Here is a 24951-nt window from a genome sequence, read left to right as displayed (position 1 = left end):
AGCTATAGAAAAATTATTTATGTGTAGTCAGTTAATCTCAATAAGGGTAATCTGTGTCTCTACTTAGAATCAATGATCTAAATAAGTGGGTCAGGGGCACAGACCTTGGCTGCAGATAGTAGTTAAAAAAAAAAAAATCCCCTGTGGAAGAAGAGTGATCTCAGAACAGGGTTTACTAAAGCAATGGAGATTGGCCAGTAACATCCGTGCAGTGACAGGAGACCTGACCTTTACAATCATCCAAAGAACTTTTTGCCAAGAGCCAACCCATCCCCACCTTCAAAACATCAAGTTGTCTGGCATGTTTCGGTATGGGAAGTGGGCGCGAGCATGTAACCCGTGGAGGACCTTATTTTTGAGCTGGGCAAAAAACTCAATAGTGTTAGGTGGCTAGCACGGCACGTTAGATCAAATGACCACGAGGGGGAGGGATTAAGCAAGATAAAGCTTGATTCATGGGTAGATGTATGAACCACTGCCCTTGCTGGTTCACCTCTATCTCCGCCCTTGGCCCCACCCAAACAGACCTGTTCGAAATAATTTCCACAGGCCATGAGTAGCAGGTGAGATCATGTTTTGAAAGCTGTCCTTTTAAGACCAAGTTTAGTTTACATAGTGCCAACCTCAATTAAACCCAACTGTTCACAGATTGGCTTTAGTTTATCTTCCATGATACCAACAACTTTATCACACAAAACCCCCATTACATCCGCAAAGCTGTCTTCGTCACAGCCAACACAATCCCTGTTAGAGCTATTTGGGGTTAAGCGTGAACGCTTAGATTTCCCACACACTACAATCCTCTTTCTTTTCCCTGCCTGGCCATTGGCTATGGAACTTGGTGATTTAAGTTGTGGCTCAAAAGGAACTATGGCCACTAGAGGAGTACTGGGAAAAGGAATGGAAGGACCTGTTTCTAGAATAGTAGCAGTGTCTGTGCTTCCTGTTTGTTATTTAATTTGTTATTGATTATTTATAAAGCACGCAGTTACTCGATAAAGTGTCCCGGCGCTAAGCTGAACATGCAACGAAACATTACGGGGCAGACTCTCTATATAGATTGATCATGGAATAGCCATGTTTTAAGTTGTTTTCTGAAGAGCCCTAAATCATTCAATTGTCTGAGTGTGGTAGGCAACCTGTTACAGAGGCGGGCCACTTGAACTTGAGAGAAGCGGCCGCCTCTGCGAGAGTGGACAAACCTAGGCACCATCATCGGATGTAGTTGTGATGATCTTAAATTTCTGCTAGGAGTATAGAAAGACACCCGTTTCCTGATGTAGTGGGCCCCTGTGCTGTGAAGCGCTTTAAAGGCCAACACAATATCCTTAAAGTGAATTCTATTGTGAATGGGCAGCCAGTGTAGATTCTTTTGATGGGGAGAAATCCGTAATCTAGGACCACCGTCCTTCTGTGGTTGAGTGAAAGGAGGAGAAGAAATCTCAGGAGCATTTTCAGGATGCCATAGCAGGTTCCCACTACTGATATGACTTGGGTTTTCATATCAAGAGACACATCCATTTTTACCCCTAGATTTCTCACTGCTCCTACTGATAATTGAGGGGGTGATGTGTTTCTAGGCCACCAGAGCCTCCATGCTTCCTGAATGAATGAGCCAAAAAGATCACCTCAGATTTCTCAGGGTTACATTGAAGTTGGTGAAGTCTAAACCAAGCAAAGACCTCACTTAAGCATTTGTTAATCCTCTCTCCATTGAGTTGTCTCCCTTTTTGCAGGTGAACAACAGCTGGGTATCATCAGCATAAGATATAATAGTTGCACCGTAGGCCTCTGCCAAAGGGGCGAGGGGAGCCAGATATAGATTAAATAACAGTGGGCTTAGGATGGATCCCTAAGGGACACCGACTTTCATGGGAGGAGAACCATTCTAACACCGTGCTACCAAGACCACAGTCCCTTAATCTCTGCAGGAGACGGTCGTGGGGCACTGTGTCGAAAGCTGCGGACAGATCTAACAGAATCAGGACCTGTATTGAGGGTCTCTTTGATGGATTCTGAGATCTTGAGTAAAGCTGTCTCCGTACTAAAATTAGGTGTAGACTAGTGACGCACATCACTAGACCCTTCCCGCACTACCTGGGGCAGAATTCCATCTGCCTGTATGAACTGAAAAATACTCGTGTTTGTATGTTCTAACTTGTTTTAATTCTGACAATTTTCTTCAGAAATTCATTGCTTTAAACATTTGTATATACATTCCTTAATTCAACATTCTATGTCTCAAGCTCCTGAGCTAGACATATGAATTGCTATTTGAACATAGACATAAATCATTGGTTCAAGCAGAACATTAAAATATCATCCAGTCCCAATGCATTTCGGGAGTTATCCCTTCGTCAGGGGCACTGTCGTGAAAGGCTGATGAATACAAGTGGATACTCAACTAACGCGATGATACAAGGTGACTGACTCGCACCTCAAATCCTGAGTTGCTCAGTGTTGGTGAGTAAATATGGAAAAACTCACTGATAGTGGTGACTGTTCACTGCTCGCTCAACTTGCCGAATCAAGATTGCCAAACGTAATCTCCTACTCTGTTTACGCCCGTGGTATCAAAGACTTCTCTCAAAAAGCCGGCTTGCAAAAAATGTCGAGCTGTGAGTATCACAAGAATCGGGAAAAAGCCTCCTCTCCGTACTAAAATTGGCATGGAAACCAGATTGACTCATGTGGAGAAGGCTGTTGGTTTCAGTGAATTCAGTGATCAGAGTTCACATATTTATCTATAGATTTAGCAAAGAAAGGCAGGAGGGAAATGGGTCTATAGTTAGATTTTATGATGGGATCCGCAGTGGGCTTTTTTTTGCAGAGGAAGGATTTTGGCCCTCTTCCAAATGGATGGAACCTGGCCCCTACTCAATGACTAATTCAAAACCTTGTTGACCTCTGGATTAATAATCTCCGCCATGGCAGCTAGTATTTTTGCCGGGCAAGGATCAGAAGGAGATCCAGATTTTAAGTTTTTCGTTATGGTCAAAGAATGCTCCAGAGTAATAGGAGGGAACTGAAGGATAGTGGCATTGCATACCGGGGTAGGGGAACGCGAGGCAAAGAAAGTCGCCCTGCTACACCTCTGAGGTAGCTAATGATGTTTAAATCCCAGAGATTTTCTCATGGAAGAAAGAAGCCAACTGGCTTATCCAGTTGTCCGTCACATTACTTTTGGTGACTACTGCTTTCGGCGAGGTAAAATGTTTTACAATTGTAAAAATGTCCTTGCTTTTATACCCTGATGCCTCAATTTTAGCTGAAAAGAAATGTTTCTTTGCCTCCAGAATTCTGCTATGATCCCTTTCTAGTGCCTTTTTATATAATACTTTACTATCTTCACTGAAGTTTTTCCTCCACACTCTTTCCAAGTGTTTGCAGGAACTCTTGCAATTTCTCAACGTTTCGTTAAACCAAGGTGCCGATATCCTTATAGTCTGTCGAGGATGTGATAACTGCGGGGCAAGCATCCCAATGCCTTGCTTTATCCAATTTTCAAGATTAGTGGTGTCGTCCTCAATCCTGCTACTCATGGAAAGGGGATGAGAAGTGAGTTCCATACTGAGGGCATCCGGGGTAATTTTGTGGAAAGCTCTTGTTATAAACTGTGGCTGCTTCTCCGGAATATGAGCCAGTTTCATTAGTTTATGTATCTGTAAGCCTGTCAAAAAATGGTCTGTCCAAACTAAGGGGATGGGTTCCTCTGTTTGTATTGGGATGTTAGAAAATATTTGATCTAATGTGTGGCCCTTGTCATGGGGTAGGCCTAGACACATAAGGAAGTAAGTTCATGGCCTCCAATGTCTCGTGTAGTGTAATTTTGTCAGAACTCTCTAAATTGTCCATATGGGCATTAAAGTCTCCTAGGACCAAAAAATGCTTAAATCTAGGAGCTAATGATGCAATTGCAGTGGCTATGTTCCGCAGGAATGTCCCTGCATGCCCAGGTGGTCTGTAAATTAAAACTCCAGCCAAAGGTTGATGGGCAGAGAAAGTGCAGTGGAAGCCCAGACACTCCAACCCCTCTATTTCATCCATGGGGATTATTTTGGCCGAGATGTTGCTTTTGGTAATTATTGCAACTTCTCCCCACTTACCAGTAGTGCGATCCCTTCTCAAAATGGAGTAACCAGGGTGTATAGCAATTGCTAATGTAGGATTGGATGTCTCTGTGAGCCATGTTTTAGTCAAAAATAAAAAATCCATCTTCGACTCCAATATAAGGTCGAATATGTGTTGGTCATTTTTATTTAGCGAGCGTACATTAAGTAAAAAGGCTCTAATATTATTTTCCTGCCGGAGCGCCCCGGTGTTAAGATGCAAGATACCCTCCCATTTGCGGTGGGCACATTCTCACTGATTGAGCATGTCAAAGTAGTCCAATTGCAACAATTACACACCAAGGTACTGCAGTCCCTACTCTGCTTAATGCAATTGCAAAAATTCAGTAAAGGCATGTACCTCTTTAAGTCTGCGCTATTGTAGGAAATGCGCTCACCGTGAGGAATAGTGACGTGAGCAGCGTTTCCCGCTCCTTCCACCTCCGGGATGCAGACGGGCTTGCCGCTGGCGTGTCCACTGCGCATTATGCTGCACATCCGGTTTTATAGGGCATGGGCCGCTCGAGCGCCAACCTCCCAAAGCCGGAAGTGACGCTATTCTCTCTCCACTCAAACGACTGATGTCGCTGTGGACCGAAGAGAATAGCCAAATGCAGGTAAGATCTTACAAATACAGTCCACAATACAACGGTACAAGTTTCCCCAGAGTGCCCAAAGTGAAATTAAAAAAGTGACAGTTTTTAAAATATAATGACCACTGTTGGACCCAGCCTTTTTGGCAGTTTCACCCCGAAACTTTTTGCTTTTTCCTAGCCTGTTTCTGTAACCTGGTGTTGGTGATTTTAGGCCTCTGCGCACTTTCTCACTGTGGTACAGTGCGTGAGCTCTCTGTGTATGTGTGGTGAGTGACCTGCCCTCCCATAGGAGTGCATGGGGAATATGTGTGACCATGGTAGTTCTAGATGTGTGGGGAGTGCAGGGTCGAGTTTGGTATGTGCGAACTCGTGAGATTGAATACTGCGCAATGATGTATGCGGCATGATTGTGTCTAGTGTGGAAGTGCCACTTCTAGAAGTTGGCATGTTAGTGTAATTTGTGTCTGGCGTGTGATTGGCTGGAGCTGGCTGGTGAGCCTGGCTCCAGGAGTCAGGATGGGTCTGCCCAGTGGTGAGTGTTGACATTTGCATGCTGATGTGAGGGAGGGGCTGCACCTGGGACCTGAATAGGGCTGGGCTGTCCCCACACAATGCTGGCTCCACCCCCTGTGGTGCGTCTGATGTCCCTAGCCTGGCCAGTGAAAGGAGTTCCCCATAACCAGTTGTAGCTGATTCTCACATTGCCTGCACCCTGCTAGACAAAGGATTTGGTGTATAAAAAGAGGCGATGACCTCTTGAAAAGTGTTCTTGTTTCTGACTGGAATCAACCAGGGGCGTGCTGCTGCTTGGGCCCAGAGGAAGGCTTGCCTCCCTGGGCCAGGCCCAGCCCCTGGATCCCTGGATTGCTGGAGGACTTATTCCTGGGGCCCCTCTGCCTGGCCTGGGGATGGCTGGGAGACCTTTTTTGCCCTGGAAGCCTTGTCCTGTGTTGCTGGGACCCTTCTTGTTATAGGGGTCATCTCTGGGGGCCTGTCGGTGCTATCTATGCCTCTAGCGCCTTAAGAGTGCTTTATTTTCGTTTCGGGGCAGAGCGCTGTCGTTTTCCCTGGGAGGCAAGCGCTTCTGCCCCTTATAAGCCCCCGAGTGGGCAGGTGCCCACCCTGCGTCTTTATTTGCCTTATTTTTGATAATTAAGGGTGCCACCCCTTTTTATAGGTGCCCTAGCGGGTGCCCACCCCGCTTCGGTGTTTCTTTTTCGCACCGAGGGTACCCACCCCTCGGTGCTGCCCCCGAGATGCCGCCGCCCGCGGCCTACCTGACTGTGGGCGGGGCCGCCGGACGGAAGTGACGAGTGCTGCCCGGACGTGACGCCCGAGAGTGAGGAGATCGGGAGCCCACCCCGCCTCCTCGTGTGCAGAGTCCCGGGCCTCCCAGGAGGGGGGCCCGGGTGAAGGGAGAAGGCGGCAGCATCCGCCGATAGCAGCGCGGGGCTCCCAGAGGTGAAGGGAAGCCCAGGGCCACAGATACAGACCGCCGTTACCTGCGAGGCTCTTAAGAGGGAGAGAGAGCCCCGCCCGCCGCCGCCGACCAGAGGAGTCCTGTTGAGCTGGTGAGAGGGGCCCGTTGTATGTTCCTTGCGGGGAGAGGGGCGGCGTCGGGGCACATTGCCAGTGTCCACCCCCCCCCCCGGCAGCTCTATTTTCATTGTGGAGGGCCCGGGTGCAGAGAGGCCCCGGTCAGAGCGGCCCCGTTGGTGCAGTGGGCCGCTCCAACGTTGTGGTAATTGTTTAGAGGGCCCATGGGGGTCCCGAGGTCCCCGTGTCGGGGGGGGGGCCATTGAGGTGCATTGTCGGCGCATGGGTGGCCCCGCTGGCGAGAGGGCCGCCCCAACGTTTGGGGGCATGTGTTTTTAGGAAGCAGAGGTTGCTCCCTCGCCCCAGTAGTTCTCTGAGCCCTGTGGCTCCATCGACCCGCATATCTGTTATTAGGGTGGCCCCAGATGGCAGTGGGCCACCCCACCGTTTTACAGAGCCAGATGGCTCCAGCGTGTGGGTAGGTTTTGATCTAGTATCCAGGGGACACCGTATTTTCAGAGCCAGATGGCTCCAACAGTTGGCGCAGTCCTGTTCTAGGGTCAGTGAGGACCCTGTCGCAGTTTTGTTGTTTCCCAGCTGCCCAGCAATTAGTGGGCAGCTGCACCGTTTAGGCGCCAAGGGTGAGAGAGTCCCTGTGTGGGACAGGAGATGGCACAGAGGTGCCAGGCCTTTCACAGCTGCGCAGCACTTAATGCCAGCTGCAGCGTTTAGGCCCTTGGGATTCTTCCCAGCTGCCCAGCAAGTAGTGGGCAGCTGCAACGTTTAGGTTTGCGCCGGTGGCGCACCCCTGACTGGCGCTGCGATGGCAGCGCGCCCTGACATTCTGGACACAGGGCATTTGAGCCCCTTCTTGAGATGGCCAGTTGGCCAGGGTGCTGGTATGTGGGTAGGGCGCAAGGCCCTAATGTGATTTTTGCGCAATGTGATGTTACTATGATTATGAGGTTATTTTACCTATGTGGGTTTATGTCAGTGAGAGTTTACTTCACTGTGAGGTACGCCCCTAAATGTGCTTTATTCTTAGGAGACAGAGTCTAATGTGTTTAGACTAGTGAGGAGATTGCCTACTGTATTTTTACTGGTTAGGCCTAAATGTGATTGCTGCGTAATGTGCTTTGCCTTTATGCTTGTGTTATACTTATAAAGGTGCTAATGCTTAGAAGTTTGCTTTGCCTAGTGTGTTATACTATTGAGGTTATGTGTCCATGCGTGATCTAGGCCTATGGTTATTAGTATTGCGTAGTGTGTACCTACCTTTACCAGTAGTTACTGGTGGTGTTCTACAATTAAAACACACGGAAGGTACAGAAGGTCTCAGAAATACAGAGGGAGAGAAAAGAAAATAGCAAATCTCTCTATTGGGACCTAATAGTGTCCTCTTTACATGCCCAGAATACACAGTTAATCTGGAAACAACCAAGAAAACAAAAACAAGAGAAGATGCACAAGGAGAGGAAAAAGATACCCATCAGCCCACTCATAAGTGGAATCTTGTCATCTGGGTATATGTTGGTAAATGGTGTCCTCTAGGGTCTGCCTTGGAAACAATCCATAGGACTGCCTAGTGATGGACCCAGAACATTTCACCAACAGATGACAGTATATGAGCGGGAGGGGTTGAGGTTGCAGTGCTCAAAGAAAAGGAAAATAATCCAAGTGATTCTAAAAATACCTACGATGTCATGAAATACTTTATTAGGGCTGACCATCAAAGTGGTATGGTTAAAAACAGTATGCTGATAGCATGTAAGGAATTGCTACCCACCAATGTTGTTATTCGGTCAACATGTTTCAGCCTCAAGGGCTTTCGTCAGGACCTATGGTGCTACTGCAACACTTACTTAAGTGATGTGAAAGTGGGATCTACATCTGCTTTCCAAACTGAAAAGAGTGTATCTTCTCCTGCATAGACACAATACAAAAGACTGAAACAGAGACATGGACAAATTATGTCAACAAAAAGAAGTGCACAGACTGCAAACTCTCGTTTCTATGGTCTTTATAATATGGCTATGAACACTTGAAAGACACTCACCCTTATTGTGGGGAGAGAAAACCTCACCTCACCTGGCCACTGCTCAGGAAGAAAGGGAGGCCACGCACTGGAAATAAACAGAACACTTAGAAAGTTATAACCAGTGGTAGTAGAAACACAATCTACAGACAAGAAAAACTGGATTCAAAACACATAAATCAGAGACACACATGGTGACACAATGGCCAGACTGGTTTCCTCGAGGAAACCAGTCTGGCCATTGTGTCACCATGTGTGTCTCTGATTTATGTGTTTTGAATCCAGTTTTTCTTGTCTGTAGATTGTGTTTCTACTACCACTGGTTATAACTTTCTAAGTGTTCTGTTTATTTCCAGTGCGTGGCCTCCCTTTCTTCCTGAGCAGTGGCCAGGTGAGGTGAGGTTTTCTCTCCCCACAATAAGGGTGAGTGTCTTTCAAGTGTTCATAGCCATATTATAAAGACCATAGAAACGAGAGTTTGCAGTCTGTGCACTTCTTTTTGTTGACATAATTTGTCCATGTCTCTGTTTCTGTCTTTTGTATTGTGTCTATGCAGGAGAAGATACACTCTTTTCAGTTTGGAAAGCAGATGTAGATCCCACTTTCACATCACTTAAGTAAGTGTTGCAGTAGCACCATAGGTCCTGACGAAAGCCCTTGAGGCTGAAACATGTTGACCGAATAACAACATTGGTGGGTAGCAATTCCTTACATGCTATCAGCATACTGTTTTTAACCATACCACTTTGATGGTCAGCCCTAATAAAGTATTTCATGACATCATCGTAGGTATTTTTAGAATCACTTGGATTATTTTCCTTTTCTTCTTCCTTTTCTTTGAGCACTGCAACCTCAACCCCTCCCGCTCATATACTGTCATCTGTTGGTGAAATGTTCTGGGTCCATCACTAGGCAGTCCTATGGATTGTTTCCAAGGCAGACCCTAGAGGACACCATTTACCAACATATACCCAGATGACGAGATTCCACTTATGAGTGGGCTGATGGGTATCTTTTTCCTCTCCTTGTGCATCTTCTCTTGTTTTTGTTTTCTTGGTTGTTTCCAGATTAACTGTGTATTCTGGGCATGTAAAGAGGACACTATTAGGTCCCAATAGAGAGATTTGCTATTTTCTTTTCTCTCCCTCTGTATTTCTGAGACCTTCTGTACCTTCCGTGTGTTTTAGTGTCTAGTTGGGGGACTAGGTACCAGTAGGTCTATAATAATTTTTTCCCCTCGGACCCCCCCTTAACCGTTTATCTCTCTGTCGGTGTTCTACAATTGTCAGTTTGTGTTACAGGTATTCTAAGTGCTAGTACTACTAAGTGCTGATTCTGACAGTGGCCCACGTGGCCCTGTCCTGATGTAAATAATCCCTTGTGAATATTGCCCGTGCCAGTTGGCACAATGTATATTGTGTGATTACTATCTGATGTGTTTTGACAATACAAAAGTAATTTTATATAACCTTGTGTGGAGTTCCTTTTGTGGTGTGCCTAGGATGTTGTTGCTGTTGTGTGCGTGCGCAGATGCTTTACACATTGCCTCCGGGATAAGCCTGTCTGCTCGTGCCAAGCTACCAAAGGGGGTGAGTAGGGGTTATCTTGGCGTGTGACTCCCTTGCCCTGACTAGAATGGTGCTTTCTGCCTGGCTTTGGCGTAAGCCTTAGCCAACCAGAAAATCCCAGTTCTAACAACCGCAATGGTCTGTTAAAATGATCAGGATTGCTCACACACTCGCACTCAGTGTATCGCAAGTGCCCTCGTTTTTGATTGCGCGTCCGATTGCGCGTCCTGTTGCAGTGTCTGTTAGAATGGAAGGGGCAAGGTGTACAGGAGAGGAAGAGATACGGGATAGACTGTGTCCCGCCAGTTTGATTTCTTTGTTGAGGACTCCTACTGCACGCTAAAGGAATCCGTCCAAAGAGTTGCCAGAATGGGGTTAGATGAGTTTTTCGTCGGCTTACGCTTACCCATATTACTGGTCTAGGTAATTTCTAAAACAAAAAGAAAAAATGGGGGGGACTAGTAGTACCTTGCATAAATACAAGAAGGTGGTAGGGATGTAGGTACAGGCGAAAGAGGGATAGCCCTTCTGGTTGAAGATGGGCTTTGCCCGGGTGGGTTCTGCGCAGCAGAGAGGAAACAAACTAGAAGTACCATTGGCTAGAGCCCCCACCTCCTCAGCGATCTGGTGGTGGTTTCTGGGGCTTGTGGTCCCACCCCAAAACAAGGTCCTTCGTTCAAGTGGGTATTGTAAAAGAATAGTTTAAAAAAATAGGCTCTGTTTTTGCTTTTTCCATTAAATACCGATCGTGAGCAAGGGTACCAAAGTGTCTAATGAACTTCAGTGGCAGCTAGGGTCTGCAGTATCTCCTGTGAACTGAACAGGCAAGGGTTTCAGATTATAGGGCATGTCTGAGATGCATAAGCAGTTTATGGAGGAGGGCATGATGCTGTGGTAACATAGCTGCCTAAATTACTCGAAATTAGTTTCAAATTATCCTCTTGAGTGCTTTCAAAACCATATTTCATGAGAAATGTCATACGAATTAATTATTTTTAAGTTATTGTTGGGGTGAAACAAATTACCCTCGCAAATTACAGGAGGCGCTTAAAGGGCTGACCGGGGCTGAGTGCCCCTTGTAGAAACTTTTTGACTGGGCATACCTGCTATTTTCAGGGCCGGGCTTTGCTTCGCTCTCACCCTTTGGTCGGGCTTGGCTCCGCCGAGCCCTTCATCGCTGCTGCACCTACGGGCCGGGCATCGCTCCACCTTCCATCTCGGCCGGGCTTGGCTCCGCCGAGCCCCTTCCTTCCATCGGACTTCAATTCCCAGCTGCCCCACCTGCGGCAAGGACGCCGCCTCCATCATTGCGTCGCGCCAGGAGGCGCTTAAAGGGCTGACCGGAACCTCGTCCCGCGGGATGCGCGCGGTAGCGCGCCGGGAGAAGCCCGGGACAAGGGCGGGACCGTCTGTGGCAGTCAGGGGCTGCAGGGGGCTGGGCTGGGCCAGCCCTCTAACATCCTGTCCATGACTTTACGTTGCCCTACGACTCCGCACCAGTAAGCTGTTTTGGCGATTGTTTCATTCTATTTATTCCCATTTGTATTATTGACTATTTGGGGGTTCTTTGCCAACTTATATCGGGTCTGACTATTGTTTATAATTGATTGGAAATATAGACACGAGGATGTCTATATGTGTGGAGAATTCTTTGCCCCCTACTGTAGGGGTTTCCATACTTGGACCCCTAGATAAGTACTTTGCCAGGGCAAAAAAGGAAATAGATAGGGAGATTGCGCTGGCCGAGAAACGTGCCGAGCGCCGCTTCTCTATCGAACTCCTCAAAAATAAGCCCCAAATTTCGTCCCAGAAGAAGGCACCAACTCTAGAGTTACAAAACAACACTTCTTTAGGTATGGATATAGATCCAGAGTTATTTAATACTGAAAATATCCCTTTAATCTTTCAAGCTAGATCTCCCCCTCCATATATCACTGAAATAAACGAGGATATTACCATCAATAGGCCACCCTCTGTATCGAATTTGCTTATTGACTTAAACTCACCAACACCATTAGATATAGCCTCTCAGCCCAATTTAAAAGCTACACCTCCCGTATTTAATTCATCTGTGGAGGTGGTGACGCTAATGGAAACACAATTGTCAACAGCAGATAGCATATCTAAGGAAAAGATACAAGAGAAGAGATACAAGGGTGTATACGGTTCCCCGCCTAGGAAAAGAAGGAGAAAGGGAGGGGCTAGAAAAAGGGCCAAATCCTCAAATACATTTTTATCACTTGTGACCAAAACAACCTTGACATCGAAGGAGGTAGAGAGGGACGCACCAAAAGGGCTCAAAACAAAAACAACCTTGGTGCCAGAAGCCCTGTCGGTAAAAGGGATGATGGAGGATATTGAACGCCTCCTAAAATCCTTTTATTTGCCACTTTTAGAGAGAGTCAAAAGGTTAGGGGATAATATGGATCGCATCGTAGCAGCCCTAAGCTCACAAGAAACCCCAAAGGAAACTAACCCAAGGGAAACCCTCATAGCAATTAAACACCCAATACAGAAAACATCTTTGCCACAAGTGGTTAACCCCCCTAGACCATTGGCCATGCAAGCTTCACAAAAAGAGAAGGTTAAATCAGGTCCCCTGAAAACCTCTGTCACCAGAAATCCTACCTTAACGAAGGCACCAAAAGTTAACCAAGTAAATTCAAATTACAGAAATAACGTAGATTTACCACCAGAATCATCGAACTACGTTATTATTCTGACTGGAGTTTCTGTTGTGCCAATAGGAAAAATAGAAACCAACATCAGCCTTAAAAACAAAGTTATCTATTGGTTGCGAAATAATAGACCCCTTCCATCATATCTGAACGGAGATATAATATCCGTAAGACGGTGTAGTTGGGTGGGTGTGCGACCTAAAGACATAGAGGGGCATGTGGTGATAGTAAATTTCAGGGACCATAGAGTAGCCACGCATATTAGTGATTGGTTTCCAGGAAGAAAGGAGGGTAGTGTATCAACTCGTAACTTGAGTTATTTTTACCCTGAAACCCTGATGATGCTCCCGACCTATCCATCAACATTGGGCCGCCCAGATTCTTTCCAACTTCGCTACCATAAACAGTATCTCTCGCTACCCCAAGACAGTATAGAAACAATTACCCGCATTTTCCCCAACCTCAACGCCCAAATAGGTTTCTTCCTCCTTTTGGCAATGACCATCGCCCTACAAATCCAAATAACTACTGGAACATCCCATTACACAATTTATTTGAACCCCTCTCAGGCTTAGATACAAATGAATGACTTATTCCATCTCCTCTTCAAATAGGAAGCGCACATGAGTGCATGAACAACTATAAAATGAGAGAGGATCTCTCTTTTTCTTCTCCTATTTCCAAGAGCATAGTATCCGAGCCTTTATTAGATACGGGGGGGAAATTGTGTATCTAAATTGGACCTGAATGTGAGTCTAAAGATTGGTACCGAGCCTTTGAATTCTACGATATCACGAGACACGATGTATTGTATATCTGATGTTGAAAAAGACAAAAATCTACCTAAACAAAAAGGCACCAGAACATCAGGTTGTCAAGTAAGTGTAGTGTCCTGGAACGTGTGTGGGCTAGTGAACAAAGTACAAGAAACAGCGTGGGGAGAATTTGTTAATAACATTGATATTCTTTGTGTTCAGGAGACCTGGGTTTTAACAGAAATACATCTAGATGGATTTAGAACTTTCCATGTCCCAGCGGTACGTTCTAGCCATGGCAGGCATAAGGGGGGTTTATGCGTCTATGTTTCCAACCTTTTGAAAACTAGCATTACCCCGGGTAGAATAAGCTCACATTATTTCCAATTTGTTACCATCTCATTAAATTCTTCTGATGTTCTGGTTGTGGTTAATTTTTATAACAACATTAAGAACTCTGACTTCACGGAAGTATTAACAAATCTGACACGTGAATTAAGGGGCATAAAAAGCATGAAAGGGAAAGACTTAATATGGGCTTGGGTAGGTGATTTTAACTTAAGCCTATGTGAGAGTGAAACATGTGGGTTTGAGGAATATGGGGTGGGTGAGACTGTGGGCAGGAGTCATTTTCAGCATAATGAGAAAGGGGAAATATTAAATAACATCATGTCCAACTTCGACCTTGGCTTCGCAAACAGGTTGTGCTCCCCTAAAATAGAGTTTGCCTCTACCTTTCTAGCAAGGGGGTCTCATTCAGTCATCGACTATATCATCATGCCAAATAGGTTTGCCAGTCGGGTGGTTAAGTATGAGATTCCTACCATCGGACTGAGCGACCACTTGCCCCTGAGAATGTTTGTCAGTGTCCCTGGAAATAAAAGTATCTCCACCATTGAGACTTTGGTATGGTCGCAAGACCTAGTAGTTGCACGACAAAATGGTCTCGCTCTGAAATGGAGCTCGGTAGACCAATTAAAAACTTTAAAAAAAATAGTGGATAATGCCTTGGATTCTATTTTTGTATGTTTAGAGGAGAAGTCCTCAAATGATGAAATTCTGGAGGCATTTAGTAATATCACTACTACTATCCCTCCCCCAGCGCCTTGAGACCCACCCGGGTGAGTAGCGTGCTTTACAAATGCCGTGATTGATTGATTGATTATCCAGAGTGTTCTAACTAGGTCCCGCACCAATAAAAACAATACAATTAAGGGCTGGTTCGATTCTCAATGTACAAAGGCGCATACTGCCCTTAAGTTAGTATTAAGGAAAAAACCTAGGGACCACGAGGAAATAGTGGCACATGGGAAGGCTTATAACCTAGCAAGGCGTCAACGGAAGAAGACAATTAAAGACAAAGCATGGCAGGATTTATTGAAGGCCGCTGAGAGTAAAGATGCGAAATTATTCTGGCAGGTAGTGAACATACCCTTCCTCAATAACAAAGAAAAGGCTAGGATGGAAATAGCCATTGATGAAAAATCCTGGATAGAATTTTTTTCCAATGTCTATAGTAGCTGCCAGGGGGAAACGCAAACAGCGAGCAATTTTATCCCCATCCCACTGGAGTTTACCCTTGAGGAGGTGCAAATGGCCATAAGCTCAACACAGAATAATAAAGCCCCGCGACCAGATGGGATCCCTAGTGATCTCTACAAGATGAACATTGATCTATGGGCCCCACTTTGCACGCGGTTTTATGTGCATGTTGTGCCAAAGGCTTTATCAAAACATGGGCAGATTCAGTGATAATTCCCATCTATAAAAAGGGTGATAGGGAAAGCCCATCAAATTATAGACCCATATCTCTCCTGGACTCATTAATGAAAATTGCAGGGAGAGTGGTCCTGACTAAAATACAGACGTGGGCCGAGGAACACGATGTTTTAACCCCTGTACAATATGGGTTCCGGCCAGGGATGGGTATGGTTGAGCAGGTTTTAAATTTTGTATTGCTACAAGGGAAGTATACCAGGGCCAAGGATGGATACTTGTATGCAATTTCTGTCGACCTCTCCTCTGCCTTCGATTGCGTAGTGCACACAAAGCTTTAGGAAATACTAGAGGAGATGAATGTGGATCCAGCTATTGTCCTTTTTCTGAGACAATTATACGCAAGTGCTACGGCCAAAGTAAGGTATAGACTGCGGGGAATGTACGGGGTCCTTCCGCATACAGAAGGGGGTGAGACAAGGCTGCGTGCTGGCCCCACTACTTTTCTCATTATATACGAATAGTCTAGAAAAGGAATTGGTAGCCAGCAACATTGACTCACCAAGGTATGGTAATAACCAGATAGTTTCCCTCCTGTATGCGGACGACGCAGTGTTGATGGCTAGGACCAAGGTGGGAGCACAAACGGCCCTAACTAAGTATCTAGATTTCTTGGAGGATAGAGGCCTTAGAGTTAATGCCAAGAAGTCTTTTGTAATGTGCTGTGGTAAAGGCGGTGGTAGGTGCAAACAACTTAAAGTGGCAGGTCTCCAAATAGATCATACTAGTACATTTCCATATTTGGGAGTTGTAATTGAAAGATCAGGAGCCTGGGGCCCGGAAGTGAAAAACAGAACTTTAGCTTTTAACCCCTTCCGTGCGGCCGCGATTCCCCCGTGTGCGGCAGCCGCACGAACAGGGCGGGGCCGTGACGAACCCCAGCCGTCATCAGCACACGAGCACCGTGGAGCGTGACGGCTGGGGTTCGTCACCAGCATGGAAGGGGTTAAACGATCGATCGCGGCTGTCATAAATTTCGCAAGTAAATTGGGTAAAAAACAGCCTGGAATTATGGTCAGTATTTACATGGCAAAATGCAGAAGCATAGCTCTTTATGGTGCAGGGATTTGGGGGTACCAGGATGTAACATCATTGCAAATTGCTGAAAACAACTTTTTTTAGATATCTCCTGGCCCTTCCAAAGGGAACATCGGTTTATAATTGCCACGCAGAATTAGGCATGGACCATTTAACTGACTTGGTCAGAATCCAACCTATCCTGCTGTGGCGCAGAGTCTGGGCGACACAAGAACTTAGTCTGAACCAGGGAATAATTAGAGATGTGATGGCCCTCGAAAATGTAAGGCGCATCAAATGGCTTGAGTATGTCAGGAGGGTGCTAAACGATATACAAAGGCCAGAATGGTACAGTAACCCTAAATTAATAGGGGAAATTCCAAAGAAAGTTTTAAAACACCTATGCATGGAGCATTTTAATATAATAAGACTTGGAGGGGAGGTCATTAAGAAAACTGTGCTCGAGCATCAAGCGCTGCTGACCACCCATAGAATACAACCTTATTTAAACCTTGTGATTTTGGGGTTTGAACGTTTCATTCTGACCAGATTCAGATTTAATCTATTCCATCGCCTAGTGACGTTCCCAACTAAAAATGATTGGCATAGAACCCTGGCCGTATGCCCATGTGATAACATGTCCTCTCAATCCACTTTCCATCTGGTCATGTTCTGTAAATTATACAAAAAAGAACGTTGTAGATGGATTAAGCAATATTTGAGAGGTGGTGCATGGCGGCAATGTAGGCCAGCGTACCTGAATTTGCAGCAATTAGGGAACCCTGCATGTATAATGTTTATGACAATGTTTTTAAAAAATGTTTTAAGATTACTGAACTTACTATGAACTGCTAACTATTCGATAGACTCACTCTGTGGATTTAATAATTTTTTAATCGAGATGTTATTTATTGGTGTTGGATTGTATGGATCTATTTTTGTATGTACTTGCTTTTATGATTTTTAATACTGTGAAAATCGAATAAAGCTTTTTGAAATTGTGAAATTGAAATTGACTATCCTACATTTCCATCAACTGTATCAGAATTGAACCGTGATCAGTAGTGTACATTAAATCAGCCCTTACTACATGAATGTTATATCTTCCCAGCAGAAAAGGGAAACCTCATCCCATTTGGTGAAAAGTCATTGCAGGCCCTACATTATTTGGATATATCTTCTTCTTCGCCCACTGTACGCAAAGACTTCAGTACTCATCAACCTTCAGGTTCCTTTGTATCTCTTAAATATGGCATTACTTGATGGAATGGGGGGGGGGGCACCTTATTAACCAGGATTAACTAGAACTTTTTGGATGTCTTCGCAATGGCACTCAGGGGACCGGCCCCACATTGGCCACCCCTATTAATTACATTCATTTTGTGAGCTACCCCAGGTAGATACCCCTAGCCCCTCGAGTTGTGAATGTAGCCATCCCTCTAATGAAAGAGAAAACGAGTATGGGCTATACAAATTAGTGAAAGACATTCGGAGGACAACACATGCACATGCACGAACACTTACTCACTGACACTCAGGGGTTTAGTATAGCCTAATTTAGTATATCATGCGTAGACTGGAATTGTCCTGATAGGAGTATCAGCAAGATAAAATCAGCAAAAACAATATGGAAAATACCAAATATGATGGTCATAAGATGATACATTTTATCCTACATTAGTTCTCATTACATCTGGCAAGTCATGTCAAACTTTTCCTCATAACTTAGCATGGCCCCACAATACGGCACTGTTGGCTTACTGAATTTATCATTGGACAAGCACACCTATCTGGCACATAACAGATGGCCCTCCTTTCCTCACGAGAGAGACTAGAGTATTTAGCATTGTGCCTCATTACCATGATTACTTACAATTAATCCCTTAACTGTTCACCCCAGTTGCTGAGCCTTTTTTTGTGATATTTGGAGTACTTTGCGTTTAGGGCTCCATAACTTTTTTTCCACATAAGGTATCCACACCAAATTTACGTCCCTTTTTCCCAACATTACATGGATTCTAAAGGTACCCAAGATGTTTGGATTCCTCCAGAGGGTACTGATAAAATAGCCAAAATATAGCAAACATTTTTATTTTATTGGGGGAAAATGTGAAAAAAGTGCTCCTAAAAATATCATCAACAAAAGGCTTGCTGTGCTAAAGTTACCATTTTCCCAGCTTACAAATACAGAGATGTAGGGCATTTTTATTTTTTTTACTAAAGTTTCGGCGATTTTCCATGAGGAAGCTCATTCTTAATATTTTTTGTAATTTCGGCCTACTTCCAGGTTGTGGTGAAAACTGGTATGAAACCAACAGGGGATTCTGGAAAGCTATAGATTTCATAAAAATGACAACATTCTGAAAGTAGCCAGGGGTGGCAATTTGTGTAGGTCCCTCCAGGTTTGGCCAAAGAAACTATTGAAATAAAAAAAGAACGAAAACATGAAGGGGAAAAAACAGCCATGGGTGACCACATTGTGATCTTTAACTGTGAAGATGGCCGTCTTAGCGTGGCAATATACTATTACGTGCGCAACACTCTTCTGGTTGCGAGGATGTATAAAAGGGTTGTAGGTTGTCCAAGAACTTGAGGTACCCAGAGCCAACAACTGAACATCACCATCCAATGGTTTTTCATTGTGTACGGCGTATTGGACAATTCTTATGGTAAAATATACAGAGTGGAAAATGAGGATCAAGGAAACCTATTTATTTCTGAAATAGTCACCAGATAAAAAGTTTAGGAGCAGTCGTTATGTATACATCTCTGATTGTGTGGCTAGCCATAGTAGCATGCGATTCAGATGGCATTTTTCCAATTTTTCTTTCTTTCTTACACACTGGTTTACATTTGAAAGGCACAAATGCAGAGTAATCAAATTGGTAATATTAAATGTTCTACTAGTCTAGGTTTCCACATGTCTCCAGATAACAATGATACCTCTCCTATGCGGGTAGGGCCAGTGCCCGCAAAAGTAAATGGCCCAAATCACAACATGGACACTTTATTTTTCCACTTAAAATTGCCTATTTTTTTCAATGTGTGTAGCTGTGGATTTTGGACTGCTGCTCAGCTGGCCTGGCAGTTAGTGAATCATAGGAAACCTGCACATTTTTGAAAACTAGACACTTTGGGGATTCCAAGGTCAGGTGACTTGTGTGGCTCTCACCAGGTTTCCATGCGCCAGAGGCCCTTGCACACTGCAAACTTTGACCAAAAAAAACACGTTTTGCTCAACTTTCATGTGAAGAAAACGTCTAGAATACACAGGAATCCTCTCAATTCCTACCACCCAGCGATACCCCACTTGTCTCAATAAAAATGCTGCCCCACATGTGTGGCTGGACCTAGTGCCTGCGACAGGAATGGATCAAACCAAGGTCAGTGGGAGTCCTGTACAAAATTGTTTTGGATCCCTGCAGATTCTTGAAGTATGTCACAGAAATGCAAGCAAAATATGATTGTAGGCAAAGTTTGAGCTTTGCAGGGCATTGTGGGTAATAAAATGTTGTGAGATCCATACAAAGCGGTACAAAAGGGGTTGGTGATGGACGGAGCATCTGAACCAATCAAACACTCACACCCAGTCAACAGATCTGGGTTTAATCCATCACCGTTCTTTAGCCCACTCTGCCACCCCAGTTCAGACATGGCCATATGCAAATCAGTCTGACCCTGTGCCTCATGGGAACAGTCCAGCCCGAACAGCCAAAGCTGTGCCTTCCCTGGACCGGAAACAAGCTTCCTAGGACCGATTTCTGGCAATTCAGCCGCCTTCAGCCAGGCTTGCTTGAATCCAGTGGCAAAGTGAGCAAGGGACTCACGTCTGAGCATACCCTGCCAACTTATGACGAACAAAGGGGTACAAAAGAGGGTGGGTATGGATCATTTGGGTATGCTCAGACATGAGTCCCTTGCTCAGTTTGCCACTGGATTCAAGCAAGCCTGGCTGAAGACGGCTGAAATGCCAGAAACCGGTCCTAGGAAGCTTGTTTCCGGTCCAGGGAAGGCATGGCTTGGCAGTTCGGGCTGGACTGTTCCCATGAGGCACAGGGTCAGACTGATTTGCCTATGGCCATGTCTGAACTGGGGTGGCAGAGTGGGCTATAGAACGGTGATGGATTAAACCCAGATCTTTTGACTGGGTGTGAGTGTTTGATTGGTTCAGATGCTCCGTCCGTCACCACCCCCTTTTGTACCGCTGTGAGATCCATACAAAGCACACCACCTGGGAATTTTTGGATGTCTAGTTTTCAGAAATGTCTGGGTTTGGCAGGCTTTCCCAAGTGACAGACTATCCTAGCCCAAACATGCAACCTTTCACGATGGTGAGACGACATTGCGATTTAGCCGCACTCTTCTTCCATATGTATAAACAATCTACAAAAGAATCCAATGTCCTCTCGCCTGAGATGGTATATTTTAGTGCACAGGGGAGTAGAAAGGCTGAGGCTTTAGGGGTGAGATTGGGGCCTGATGTCAGGATGGGCCAGACCCACCCCATTGTTTTTAAAAATAAAAACAAAAATCCTGCCATACAGTTGGCTTTTTGCCTCCTCCAGGGGCAAGTTGGGGGCAATCCCACTGTCTGCATTTGGGGGTGGGGAGAGCATAAAGACTGGTGTATCCCTTTTGGGGTGGGGTGTGTAACACCCACACTCTTTCATTTGCCCCAAATGCAAAATCCCTGGGTTCTGAACTCTGTACTCTCCAGGGCAGATTGGTGGCAACCTCCCCCATTGGGACAACCTCCTATCAGGAGGGCAGAAAGACACCATTGCCTCTCCTAGTGTGTGGTATTGCCCAATGCCGGAGTAGACTGCACCCTCCTTTGGCTTGTTTTAAAGTCATTTTGAATTCCCTGGTGTCCAGTGGGCATTCTGAGCCCCGCCCTGCCCCCCCGCCACCTCCAGGATAGGCAGATTGGCGCAAACCTTTGTCTCTCCCACCCTCAAGGGGTGCGCTTTCTGCCAAATGGGGGTAATCACACCAATCCCCCACTCTAGTGGGGGCAGAACAACTGTACATCTGAGCTGGTTGGGGGATCGGGGGTGGGAACAAGCCTTTGCCTAAGTGGCCGCTCTCCCAGATCCCTGGTGTCTAGTGGGTGGATTCCTGCTTGGGGATAGCTCTCCCATGGTGATCCCCAAGCAGAGACCCACTGGGCAGAGATACCATTGGAAAGGGGAGATTCTTCCCTTTCCAATGAAACGTCCCCAACCTAATCAGTGCTCGAGTTCTGCCCTGAGCACTAATGCAGTAAAAGTAAAACAAGTTGATTCGCTTGTTTGGCTTTCACTTTAGAGGTAGTGACATCAGCGCACTCCATGCGGTGACCGTCATCACCAAGAAAAGCCAAGAAAACTCTGCCTGTTCGTTAAGCTGTTCCTGAGTAGCCTGAGTTAACAATTGAAAAATGAATAACTACAGTGCAAGGCATCAGAGGACCTTTTATATCCCTCTTCAGTGTCTGCCAGTGGCCGAAGGACGAGTTGCAGTGGGGGCAGGTGTGTCTGCCATTAGCAGACACTTGCAATTAAGGGGGTTATGGCATGCCAACGTGTTGTATTTGGGTACATAACAACTGTTGCTGTGTGAACACACATTGTAACCTGTTGCTTGGTTCAATCTGCTAGAGCCCTGTTGCTAAGCATGGTGTCATGGCAGTCTTCTACTGCTACGTTGTCTGTGCAGAAGTACAGCATAGATGTGGTTAGTGTTTTAAATGGAAACCATGCCCATTGTTAATATAGTTATGCACAATTGCCATAAGCTTTTCTATAAGGGGGTTTTCGCAGGATTACTATATCATGTAATTATGGCAATAGGCACAAGCAATAGTGTGCAGCATTAGAGTTGAATGGCTGAAAGACTATAAGTGAGGGCAGATACTTTTGTTCTGTACCCTAAATCTATCTGAGATCGACGTCATCCACAGTGTCTTTGGCAGCCCTCTGGTCAGTCAGGTGCTGTTCCCTTACAGTGAAGGTACAACTCACAGAGCGCAGCTTCCATCACTCCCTTGGGTAACAAGCCAAATCCATTGCCATGTCAGTACCGGCAGCCCCTGCAGGCATAGGGGGTCGCCGCAGTACTTGGAAACGCAGATGCCGACTTACTTGGTGCTAACGCTCACACTAAGTTGGTCCCGGACCCCAGCAATTCAACATTACTTTACTGGTGGCCCTTCTGGCATACAGTGTAATCTGGGGGGTACAGGTTCACCCACGCCCGCCTGGCACGGTCTGCTCAGTCTCCAGCAGTCCTATCCTGGCACATGGGGGTCACTGACCAGCCACGTCAATGACCCGATCGGGGCACAACCTCACACCTCACTCGGGGGATCCTCTCACAGGACTCCCCACTGGAACTCGCTCCCTCCAATGCTCTCTTCTTCCTCACAGGGCACACTGGTTTTGGCAGGTGCTGGTGCTCCATGCTCCAGGGCCGGTGATCTAAGTGTCCTGGGTGATATCCCCTCACCCACCAGGGAGACTAGCAGGCCTTAGATCCCAGACCTAGTCTCAGACAGAAGTCTTGCAGAGCTCCCCCTTCTAACACTGTATGACTGTTAGGGAGATGACTCATTTTGGAGTCTCCACCTCCCCTTCTTATAGTCTCTTTCCAGACACCAAAAAGAAATTTAGGGTCTGAGTCTTAAAAGTTTTATGTTCGAGTTATTCTTCTTTTGAAGTGGATATTTCTCCTTTTCTTCTTTCCTCGTGAAGGACTGTCACGGCAGGCAAGACTCCAAAGCTGTTTGTCCCACAACACCATTCATGGGAGTGACAAGAGTTCACAATTCTATGTCAGTTACAGTGACGTGCATCAAAAGGTTAATCCCAGACACCCAGCCCTACACTTTGATTACCTTATCAGACCCAATCTCTCATCCCGAGATGTGTACAGGCCCCCTTCATTGTGATCTATCACCGAATCAGTGTAAAGGGAGTCTCTCTTCCTTTTTCCATCAGTGTGTGTTTTTCCCAGCTCGCAGGAATGGAGCAATACACAAAGCTATTGGGGGGATTCCTCTCCTCCTCATATTTTCATCAGGCAGGCTTGGGTTTCCCAAAATGGAACCCAGGGCCTTCTATTTAATGTACCATTGCAGGCACACATACTTAGTGTACATTCACAGCGCACAAATGCTCTTTAACACGTGTACCTCCATGCATTGTACACACTTACATTTACACAGGTACTCGGCACACTCTTGTCTGTGTACACTGTTCAGCACTGAAGCTTTTCTATAATTAACCAGGTATACTAATTTCAAACACACATGCTGCCAGCACACGAACTTACCATGTTCACACTGCACAACACTTCACCCTTCATATATTGTACTTGATGCAATCACACATATACCCAACACATGCTCATGTTGTGTATGAACTGCACAGCACTATATCTCCTGTCATGTATTTCCCACAGGCATACATATACCCAGAACATAGACTAACTAACTACACATGCACTGGACAGTCCTACCCTATCCCTGTACTGTACTCTTCCCAGGAACACATAAATACAGTGCAGAAGACTACTCCTGCACTGTGCATCACTCCACATCTACCTAATGAAGGCCAAGGGTTAGTTAAGCGCACAGCAGTAGAACTTTAAAAAGGTGAGTGAGCCTGTAGGCCTCCAGTGGCAGGATAAAAAAGACCTGTTTATTACTATTAATCACTACATGGTCTGCTGTCACCAGTACACTTGTGCTGTTCAACTTCTGGTGAAGGCGGTAGCTTTCCACCACTGCATGCCAGAAACCTGGAACACTTCATTTTCTAATTATAATGTATATTTATAAGAGGTGAATGTTTATTACTTGTGTACAAAAAAGAAGAACAGTTAGTAGTACGTCATTTTTCATTTTTTTTTTAAATAAAGCTTTACAAAAGCTATTTTGAAATAAAATGAGCGTTGGCAAATCCAAATGACATGCAGAACACTACACCTGGTCATGTAGTTAAAACGAAACATGAAAATGTTGTATATTAAACAAAAATATTATTCTCGCATATACATTGCATTGCCCAGGTTTGGCATTCCTCATACTACCTCTATAAGAGAATAATGAAGCCACATGTTGTGGAAACTAGTATTTTTAAAATACATTTGGTCTCCGGTATTAAATCACCATGATGAATTTCAGTCTCCATTGCTTGCTTTGAAAAAATGCCAATATTTGCTAATAAATGTCCAGAATGTAAAGTTAAAGCAAAATCATTTGTTTCTTTTCTTCATAATGAATAAAAGTTGGAAAGCCAAATTTCATTAGGAACATCCTTATTCATTGCTTGATTTTGCTAACTGTGTCTATTTTCCAACACAGGTCTAATCCCTCTGCTTGGAATTGATGTGTGGGAGCATGCCTATTACCTGCAATACAAGAATGTGAGACCTGACTACCTGAAAGCCATATGGAATGTGATCAACTGGGATAATGTCTCTGAGAGATATCAGGCCTGCAAGAAGAAATAAACTGAGAATTCACAGATCTGCAAGACATACCATATCTAAGCTTTGTGGCTGCTTCTGCGATAGTAAAATTATATAGTTGCGTTCCTAACATCTTTGCAGTGTTAATTGCTTTGCTTTTCACCAATAAGAGCAATAAAGCTACTTTTTCTTGAATCTGAACAATATCTACTTTAGAATCTCTCATCATTAATTGTTTTGAGGTACCTGTAGTAGTTATATTGACTCTTGGAACCCTTCAGTTATTTTCTCTGTAAATCTTGCGATTTTCAGTGTTTCAATTACCAAAAAAGTTTTTAATTGGCAACGGCACCTTTACTAGCAGCATCACAGGGTTGGAATGTTCAGAGAAGGCGAACCGCTATCTCACAAGAGTATTATTCTCTCAACT

General features: G+C 45.2%; 1 protein-coding gene across 2 annotated transcripts in view; it reads left to right on the top strand.

Annotated features, from left to right (window-relative positions):
• The window catches only part of SOD2 (superoxide dismutase 2), a 437494-nt gene extending 412769 nt beyond the window's left edge, over positions 1–24725 (top strand). For both annotated transcript variants that reach the window (XM_078648974.1, XM_078648973.1), the window contains one exon: positions 24415–24725. In XM_078648974.1, coding sequence (XP_078505100.1) covers positions 24415–24563 — 149 coding nt within the window. In that variant the 3' untranslated portion in view covers positions 24564–24725. The remainder of the gene's footprint in view (positions 1–24414) is intronic.
• The last annotated feature ends 226 nt before the right edge of the window (positions 24726–24951 follow it).

Source organism: Lissotriton helveticus, chromosome 6, assembly GCF_964261635.1.
Source record: "Lissotriton helveticus chromosome 6, aLisHel1.1, whole genome shotgun sequence".
Lineage (NCBI taxonomy): Eukaryota > Metazoa > Chordata > Amphibia > Caudata > Salamandridae > Lissotriton > Lissotriton helveticus.
Note: the sequence above shows the minus strand (reverse complement) of the source record. Positions and strands in the feature narration are given on the sequence as shown.